At 40.1% G+C, this 9,980-nt stretch overlaps 1 protein-coding gene across 1 annotated transcript in view; it reads right to left on the bottom strand.

The window, feature by feature from the left end:
* Nucleotides 1–2,653: 2,653 nt before the first annotated feature.
* The window catches only part of ror1 (receptor tyrosine kinase-like orphan receptor 1), a 64,581-nt gene continuing 57,254 nt past the window's right edge, over nucleotides 2,654–9,980 (bottom strand). The window contains exons 9-11 of the mRNA XM_036140903.1: nucleotides 8,914–9,141; nucleotides 8,311–8,675; nucleotides 2,654–6,811 (exon numbers count right to left, since the gene is read on the bottom strand). Coding sequence (XP_035996796.1) covers nucleotides 6,112–6,811; nucleotides 8,311–8,675; nucleotides 8,914–9,141 — 1,293 coding nt within the window. The 3' untranslated portion in view covers nucleotides 2,654–6,111. The remainder of the gene's footprint in view (nucleotides 6,812–8,310; nucleotides 8,676–8,913; nucleotides 9,142–9,980) is intronic.

Here is a 9,980-nt window from a genome sequence, read left to right as displayed (position 1 = left end):
AGCATCTTTCTTTTCTGTGTTTATGTAAACATCTGTTTTCTACCCTGGATCTGTTTTTGGTTTTCTGCCCCACAGCATGTTTGTAAAAAGCAACTGTCTCAACGTTCAGGGAGACGGTTTGGTCCTCACAGCCGCCATTAACTATCGTTACTTCATTCATTTGCTGCTGAATGTTAATATTACACTTAATATGTTGTATAACTACACAGTCATGAAATTCAGTGAACAGCTAAAAAAAATGTTTTTTAATACCAGCATTCCAATTTGAGATTGGATTGGATCGAATCGAAAAGAATCGATTCTAAATCTTGAGAACTGGAAACAAATCGATTCTTGTAATTTGAATTGATACCGAGCCCTACTCGGAACCCATCTGTCCAAAAGTGCATACTGGGTGCTGGTAACTTTTTCTGCTTGTTGATTTATCTTTATTTTGTAATTATGCTGCTTGTTCTGTACAGTGGCCTTGGGTGTTCTGAAAGGCACCTTTAAATAAAAGTCCTTATTATTATTATTATTATTATTATTATTATTAATATAGTGAGTCAGAAAGATACGTTTTATTTTCAGGCAAAAAGGGTGTACAATTAAAGAATCTCCAGTTAATGACAAAGTCATTGAGGGCACACCAGGAAGTGCATCTCTGAATGGGTCCAAAAACAAAATGAAGGTTCTGGAGCGGCCTAGTCAAAGTCCAGACTGCAGAGATCCTATTGAGCTGTTGTGGTATGGCAATAAAAACATTGCTTGTGGTTAAAAACCCTTTGATGTTTCTTGAATTAGAACTATTCTACAAAAAGACAGGGATGAAATTCCTTCACAGTGATGTAAAAGACACTTTGCCAGTTATTGCAAACTGTTAATGACATTTGTTGCCACCAACAGTGGTGCAACACTCATTAGGTTAAAAGTTTAAATAATCTCATTTTGCAATACTGCAACACTTTGGTATTTACTCTTACCTTTTTACATTGGCCTTTCCCTTTTGCTTTAGAACTGACTTTAGTTTAGCTTGTTTTCTTCATTACTAAAAATGTCACTCTGTGTTTTTGCCTGAATTTTACCATTGTGGGACAATAAAACAATGTCTTATCTTATTTTCCACAGAGAGCATGCCTTGTTTTTTAAAATAAATAAATAAATAATATCATCATTTGAAAAAGGCTTTTTGTCTGCTTTACTCTCACATTAGCCAGCCTATAGTCAAGAGGGAACTAATCTTAAGAAAAAGTATCTAGTCTGGACATACAAACAATGAATTTATGTTCCCAATGTGAAGGATGTTATTTAGAGAGCTTTTTGTACATGCTTTCCGACTACTTTTATCTAATCAGTGTTTCTCCTCAAGGTATCCTTATGTTCTTGTGTTAGATTCAAGTTACATTACATTAAATTACATTTCCAGCAAAGTCTGCATAGAAGATCAAAATGTTTTTTCTGAAGCTAAATCTGCTTAGCTGCAGATAGAAGTCGTTTTCCTTTTTTTTAATAGACAAAGTAATTTATCTTTTAGGCAACAAAAGGAATAAATGACGAGCTTTGCGCTCTAACATGGATGAAGGTCACAGCGGCTTGCAGTGGTTTTCATCCACCGTGAACCTTTTCACGTTTTACCACTTTACCATAACCACAACCTTAAGTATATTTTATTTTATTGGGCCCGACACATGACAGTGCAACATGTTGTAAAGTTGAATTAAAAGGAAATTTAGATTTTCAATGGTATTTACAAAGAAAAATCGAAAAAAAAAAAAGTGTGCTGTGCATTTGTATTCAGCCCCTTTTACTTTGACTCTCTTTCAACAATTGGTGGAGGAAAACATGTGAGCAAAAATTTCCATATCTATGAGGAAAGTATGTACGCACATATGCTAAAAGACTGGTTGAGCAACATGTGGTAAATCTGGAAATGATTGGCTCAGGAAGGCTGCATACTAACGCAAACCGCTTTTTAGGGGTTTTACAAGAGACAAAGTAGAAAAAGAAAACATGCATTATTTTCTTTACAGCTCAAACCTATCTATGATTTTGTGTTATTCTATCACACATAAAATCCCAATATAATGTATTAAGGTTTGCAGTTAGACCATGACAAAAGAGTCATGATTAACTTAACGAGGCTCGTCTGAACAGCCGGCGCAGCGGTTGTGTTGAAATTCTTGTGATACAGAATTTCTCTTGCAAAGAAGGTAAACTGACATTTTTATCGCAGCAAAGTTTTCCACCTTTTCAAAACTGTAAGTTTTTAGGCAATGCAGCTTACGTATGATAGAAAAAAAAATCTGTATATGATAACAAATGAAACAAAGCAAGAACACTTAAATCATGCATTTATCATACATATGTTCAGCATTTGATTAACAGAGACTTTTTGCTTAATCTTAAACCTATTTTAGAAAAAAAATAACAAACCCACACATGACTTTTACAACTGATCTTTGTCCAACTCTGGTTTTAAATTCTTGCTGAACTAGTCTTCCCAGCTGCTTAAAGGCAAACATTTATCAAACAGCTAAACAGCACCATCCCGTGTTCATCAACTGTCACTGCAGCAAACATGGGACAACCCGCATATATGGAAATCTGCTGACACCTTGTGGATTTAGATTTGTATTACAATAGTACCGTCCACAAAACTAAAAAAGAATCCAGAGACTTTAACAAACATCATTTAATAATAATGATTTTTGCAATACAAAAACGTTTGTGCAAAAATATTTGGATGAATTACAAAGACAAGGCCTAACTTGGTCAATATGCGAGTAAACCTTAGGTGAGTATAAATCTGTGTTGGCTGTTGGAAAAATAAACGACAAAAATATGATGGTTTTGCCACAAACAAAAAAAAACAAAAACAAAAAAAACAGACTTGATAAAGATTCACAGTCTTGTGTACAAGTGGTTTTTGCACTCACACATCCGTTACGTGCTGGAAGTGAACAAACTCAGGTTTAGGTAGCTCCGTCTACGATAGAAAAAAATAAAAATAAAAAGAGGACAGACTTCTTAGACAGAAGTAAAACTGTACTTCAAAACATACATATCATCCTAAAAACTCTAAAACCAATGACTGAAAATTGCTTTTACTTTTGTCCACAGTTAAGTTGATTGTTTCTAACTTAAATTCATGAAGTAAAGTTAATTATAGCCAACGCCCTTTTTAACAATCAATTAATGGATCAAATAAAGTAAATACAGAAAAGTATTTTACATCTGCATTAAATCATTTTATACAGTTTGCAAATAAAAATTCTGTGCTGCACATAAATCTCTCAAACACAGCTGGTTGATGGCGTGTGAGCGCGGTGCAACACGCACACACACGTGCAAATACACACACAGCAGAGAGTGCCTGTGTGAACGTTTATATTTTGAGGATTGTCAAATACAAAGAAGGGAAGGCTTTTTGAAAGTCAAAACTTTAATAAACTGTTCCTTGTGGTATTATGACCCTAAAAAAAAAACCCCGAACAGAACAAAAGCTTCATATTTAGTAATTGACATTAGCATCCAACAAAAAGAGAGAAGGTTCACCATTTACCCAACACATGTTTCTTCATTTAGTAAAAGAATATCAGAGAGAATCTAGGCCGCTAACTTGCTGCTTGACATTAAAAGACATTGAAAATAAATACAGATGCAGAAAAACTTTGACAAACGTGAAATGATTTGTACTTGTTGGGTCGCTTGCTTGTTACCCTGCATGTCAGTACACTAAATGCTGTGTCAGCAGAACCTGGTGCATGAATAGAATAAAGAAAATCTGTCATATTCAAAAACAAAAACAACACCACACATATGATGACTTCCAATAACATTGTTTTTCACATGTAAATAGCAGAGACCCCAGAGTGACATCATCCGTTAGAGGCACTGTGTATGTTACTATTAAACATCCAACACCGCTATCCTCGCTGGTACATTTTTTACAATTCTGGAAAAAATGCTTTCATTTATTTTAAATAAAGCGCTAGAAACATATTTACTGAAAATAATTTGTAAAAAAGGTGTTTGAAGGGATAGTTTAGTCTTCACTGTTGTTGGACGTGCGGGGGTAATTGCGAGTTGTCAATATCTTACCCTGTCTGCAATAAATATGGGAAAAAAAATATTTTTTCTGAAGTAAGAGTGTTTGGATTAGTTACGAAAAGATCTAAATGGGGAGTTAAGCTAACACCTAATTTCTCTTATCCAGAACAGCTCAAACACAAATTTTCATAGAAGACCGGCCTCAAATAAAATTGCTTATGGCCCTGGGAACAGCAATTTTCATATTTGTCATTCAATTGTTTGAAACGTTTGCCAACAAAAAAAATGGTAAAATGAAGTAAAATACATAAGCAATGCAGTAGGTTTTTGATAAAATCCTTATTAATTCCATAATGCAAACAGGGCTAATATTTTATCTAAGACGCTTGTCATTTGTTCTTCATCATCAGCCTTTTCAGCACACAATGATGCTGAATTTCAGCAAGATGGAGGCCAGCTTGGCAAGACATAAAGAAACAGTAAAAAGGGCAGTATTCCTTTTTAGTGGACAAAGCCATAAAAAGTTTTTTGAAAGTACATCTAAATTTACAGTTAGCCAAGTAAACCCAGTTACATCTGATTTAAAAACCTTCACTGTGGAACATTTGATCTTTAAGCCTCAGATTTTCCTAACCAAAAAGGTAGCCTGTGGTTTGACTAATGTGCGTGTAGCTACAGCATGCTAACTGCTACCGCGGCAGCTGAGAGATCCTGTTGCCACTGAACCAAGTCCACTAAAAAAAAAAATCAGTGCTGTGACGAGCAGTTCTTCCTCTCTCTGTTCTGTCCCAGAACATCCTCCCAAACTCCCCAGAACCTTTTTGCCATAGCTACGTTTTAATTGGACTCATGCTAACTGGGAGCTGCTGCCTGGTTGGAAAAAAACAAAAACGACAGCTACAAAAAAAAAAAAAAAAAAAAAAAAGCTGCTTCTTTCATTAGCGATCAGGCGCTAAGATGTAAATTTGAGTTTGAATTGTGGATATTCGCTCTAGCACGACCTCCGTTTTGATTAGCTACAAGCCAGGACGATGTCTCCCCGATTCTCCAAAGTGAGATCACTCTGACTGCAATCAGCTGTGTTAATGACTATTCCACTTTAGGAAAAACCAAACTATCTCTTTGAACTTTATATCCAACAGCAAAACTGCTCGCCGTGGAAAGGTCGCAGGTCCCCTGGATCTCTGAGAGTGAGCCGAGGACTGAAGGTTGATGCCACTGACCAACAGACGTCTCTGTTCTGAGCAACTCTTGACAAGTTAAAGCAGGAGGAGCAGGATTTTTTATTTTTTTTTTTTTTGCATTCATGTCGAAACTGCAGATAATCAAACAAACTAAAAAGAACATTCAGCTGTCATTCTCTACGGTGGAATATGGTGATAGTGAGGAAGCTCTGATCAACTCCCGCCATGTCACTGCAGAGCTGTGAGCTCTCAGGCGGGCACGGAACCGGACACACTCCAAGTCCAAAGGGCGGAGAAGGGAACCAGCGCGTTGACTTTCTCACTGAAATCCAGCGGTTGGCCTTGCTTGACTAAAGCATTTTGTTTCTCGGGGTGGGAGTGTGTATTCAGGAGGTACCCAAAGGAGCGTCTCGTGAATGTTTACGACTCTGTATAAAAATGTCTACTAAGCGAAACAGCAACTCGCTGTCAGGGTCTAATAGAATACACGTTTTAAAGGGATGCACTTTGCTACTTTGTTTTTACCGCCACACTGCTCGTCTTAAAAAGTCCTTTTTGAATATAGATTTATATGCATTTTTTTTTTTAAATCATTCACTCGACATTTTTATGCACCGTATTTACAGAGATTACCATAGTAACATTGTTAAACCATGATAGTAAGTACACTTTAAACAATAAGGGAAGTCCGACATCTGTTTGCAATAGTTATGTAGCTGCAGCAATGTTTTTGTTGTTGTTGTTTTTTTTTGCACGACCAGCAGCGAGAACAAGCCTGCGTCTGCCTGGTCTCACTACGGCCAAAGTTGAACTGGGATTTTGGCTCCCTGGCTGAGAGGCAGAACTTCTCATATAAAGGGTCCCAAGCAGGAAGAGGGGGCAACATCCCTCTGCCAATTTACAGGTCTGCGGTGATGACTGAGTCATTGTACATCAGCACGTCAGAGTCCGGGGCGAGCAGAGCTGAAGTTTGCGAAACGTGGTCAATCTGCGTCACCCCCTTTTGGGAAACTTGTCCGTACACCTGACCCGGCCCGCCGCCGTTCCCCGGCATGACGCAGTGGGAAAGCAGCGGCGTGTTGGCCTCGTGGTTGGAGCCCGTGGTGGAAGGCACCCCGCTGACGTGACCCGTGCTGGTCGAGCCGCTGGCGCTGCTGGGGGAGCGGCTTTTCGGAGGCGGCAGGTGGTGCTGGATGACTCTGGTAGGTGGCGCTGGAGCCGCAAAGTGAGCCGGGAAGGCGGCGTATCCCGGCGGAATGGGGTAGCCGTTGACGGGGATGAAGCGCTGATGGGTTTGGGACACAGCCATCGGTGTCCAGGCAGAGATGGGAGCCATCTGCCCCGGTGCAGGGATGGCCTGGGCGGGGTAGAGGTACCCGGCGGGGGCGGCGGCAAAGCGTGGGTTGCTGAGGTTGCTGACGGGACTGGCGCTGAGCGAGGTGGTCTGAGTGGTGGCGTTTCCTCCTCCACCAGAGGGCGTGCTGGAGCTGGCGTGGGACGACAGACCCTCCCAGGCTCGCAAGCGGCCGTGGATGTCTTTAAAGCGTGGCCTGCGCGCTGGTCCTTCCTGCCAGCATTCTGTCATCAAACCATAAAACCTGAAAGAAGGGAGACACAAGTGGTTATTCACAGCAGTAGCTGTCAGCATAAAACACTTCAGAAACAAATGTGCTCAAAAAAAGACTACTTTCCATTTCCTCATTGTTAGCTCATCATTAATCATATTTTAGACAAAGTTTTTTATAATTTCCGAGTGGAAGAAAAATAATACTTTTTTATTATATAAAAATGGAAAACAGTTTAAACTCCCCTTTTTCTGATCTACCCGTGCATAATTTGATACAAATCCAGCTGTTTTATGAAGGTCTCAGAAGTTTTGCTAACAGCACCATGATGCTCGGGGAACACAGCAGGTCGAAGGTTGTTGAGAAAACCAGAGAAGAAGAAGAAAAATTGCAAACCCACTAAGAAATAAACTAAACTGACATTTATGGTAGGGTGGCAAGAAGAAAGAAAGTGCTGAAATAAATCCCCCAAAAAGCTCAAGTTGAAGTCTGCCAGGTTGAAGAACATCAAGAAGAAGAGTCGGGTCCAACTCAGACCCGACTCAGATGAGACCAAAAGGAAACTTTTTGGCCCAGCTATAAAACATCATATTTGGAGGAAAGTAACACTGCACACCCAATCACCCTAAACATATCGCCACGGTCAGTGGCGGCTTGTTAAAAGCTTGTTTTGTTCCTGCATCTAAAATGCAGTAGATTACTGTAGACACAGTAAACATAAATTCCAAATAAAAAGTAATTTTCACATCTGCTCTCTCATAAAATGTGACTAACTTTCCATTTCCACTGTAAGTCTAAATTCAGATTTTTTAACGGTAAGGGACGCTGGACAGACTAGTGTGTATACATATTCTAACACTTCTACTGCTACTATTCTACTAGAACGTGCTTTCCTCTATAATGTTTTCATAACTTTGAATCGTATTGTATTGAGAAACGCTTAATAAATAAACTTGCCGGCAGATACATGCAGCCGTTCAGCCATGATGCCACACACTGAAAAATCCCTTTTAGCTCAAAAATCCAACTTAGAATCTGCGGCAAGGCTTGAAAAAAAAAAAATAGATGCTCTCCATCCAATTTAGCAAATATTTTGAACAACCAGATGTGCAAAGGTGGCAGAGACATACTCTAAAGGGGCTGCGGCTGCAACTGTTCCACAGAACAACCCTTTCTTTCCTCCACATTCGATTAAATGTCTTAAATTCTTTGGGGACCCGTGACGGCGCATTTGTCGGACCCGTCTTCTAACCCATGTTTGTGAAATGAACTTGTTTTTGTCCCACTAAAAAGATAGTTAAAGAAAGTTAAACAGATGGATGGATTTACGACGATAACAAAAATCCATCAGTGGCTTCTGGGCGGAGGGACAAACAGATGGACGAATGCGATACTTAACATTTCAATGGATTCTGAAAACCCAAAACCTTTCAAGTCTGACGAAACATCTCCCCAGACTACTGCAAAGCGTGCCAGAGCCCTACGGCCAGTTAAAGCTCCATCGCCTCATCCTAAACGCCGCAGCAACCCACCTTGGCGGGCAGTCCTCGGGGCAGGGCAGCAGCTGCCTCTTCCTCACCATCTCCATCACTTCCTGGTTGGAGAAGCCGTAGTAGGGCTGCAGGCCGTAGCTGAAGAGCTCCCACAGCACCACCCCAAACGACCAGATGTCCGAGTCTGTGGTGAACTTCCCGTAGGAGATGGCCTCAGGGGGCATCCAGCGGATGGGCACCAGGGTCTTAGGCTGGATGCAGTAGTAGTCGGAGGAGTAGATCTCCCTGGAGAGACCCAGGTCGGAAATCTTCACGTGCAGCTGTTCACCCACTAAAATATTCCTCGCTGCGAGGTCTTTATGGATGTAGAAGTGACTGGCTAGATATTCCATCCCTCCGGCAACCTAAACGAAGAAAGAAATTGGGGTAATTATCCATTAATTGCTACACGGCTATGCTACGTGACTTTAAGGTGTGAGACGTGAAGGGAGAAAGTAAAACTGCGGTAAAAGTTAGAAATAACAAAACGGGTAAACTCATATAGCAGTGACAACCAAAAGCCTGGGTAGAGTCTTATCAGGTTTTCATTGTCTGTAAAAGGTTTGTAATGATAGAAATATCTGACTGTGTTTTTAAAGCCACCTGTATGGCCATATGCAGGAAGTCCCCATGATCCAGACTGGATTTAACCGTGCCATCCTCGTCGCTGCTGCAGCCCACGTCCGAGTGCGGCGAACGCATGATCAGGAACTCGTGGAGATCCCCTTGTGGCAGAAACTCGAACAGCATGCAGGCAGGTTGCTCCTGGGTGACCACACCGAGGAGGCAGACCACGTTCGGGTGCTGGAGCTCAGTCAGCACAGCAGCCTCCTGTAACAGAAGCAGGACAAAAACAATTTAAATAAGTGATTTGCTTAAAACACCTGAAGAAGCATTGTTTGTCGAATCGAACATCCAAAGACCAGCGAGCCATTGATGGCGGCACTGTGGCCGTATACCCAGGCAAAAGACGTCCAACATGCAAAACTTGGAAGTTGTGTTTTAGTGATTTATTTATCTAGTTTGAAAGCTATAAACAAAGATCAATTTATCATTGTGTCCTGCTGCTTCTCTTGCCCGGGTAAAAAAAAATTAAATATTGGCCCACCCCAGTACATGCTGGTTCTATACCAGTCACTCATAGAAAAAAGCTCCACATTTCTTCCTGGCTGAGTTATTAAATAAAATACAACAAAACAAGAATTAAATAATTATTAGCTTACAAAATTAACCTCTCAAATAACCATAAGGTAACCAAAGAACAAATATGAAGAAGATTCAGAGTAATAACAGTAAAAATAAAAATGTTCTTGAAATCTGTTGTTGCTCAATTGTTTTAAAATGAGACACAAAAAAACTTGTTGGAGATGTATGCCATTTAAACTGGCGCTACTACTGTAGCAATAAAAAGTACTGTAGAAAAAACTAAGTTTAGATGAGCTGAAGTGGTGAAGCAGAATAACCTCCAAACTGGTCAAACTGGTTTAAGAGAAGAAAAGTGAGACTTTTAGCTGTTTCCATTCACTACTGCTAAGATTTACACACCATTGACTAATATAAGGCATCTATGAAAGGCAGTGAACATAAGAGTAACAGTATTAGTCAAAATAATGAGGAGAAACAAGTCTACCTGAAAGCTGACAGTATCTTAATGGTTTTAATTTTTAGTC

Source organism: Fundulus heteroclitus, chromosome 9 (genome assembly GCF_011125445.2).
Source record: "Fundulus heteroclitus isolate FHET01 chromosome 9, MU-UCD_Fhet_4.1, whole genome shotgun sequence".
Taxonomy (NCBI): Eukaryota; Metazoa; Chordata; class Actinopteri; order Cyprinodontiformes; family Fundulidae; genus Fundulus; species Fundulus heteroclitus.
The sequence above is the reverse complement of the archived record's forward strand: the minus strand, read 5'-3'. Positions and strand labels throughout refer to the sequence as shown.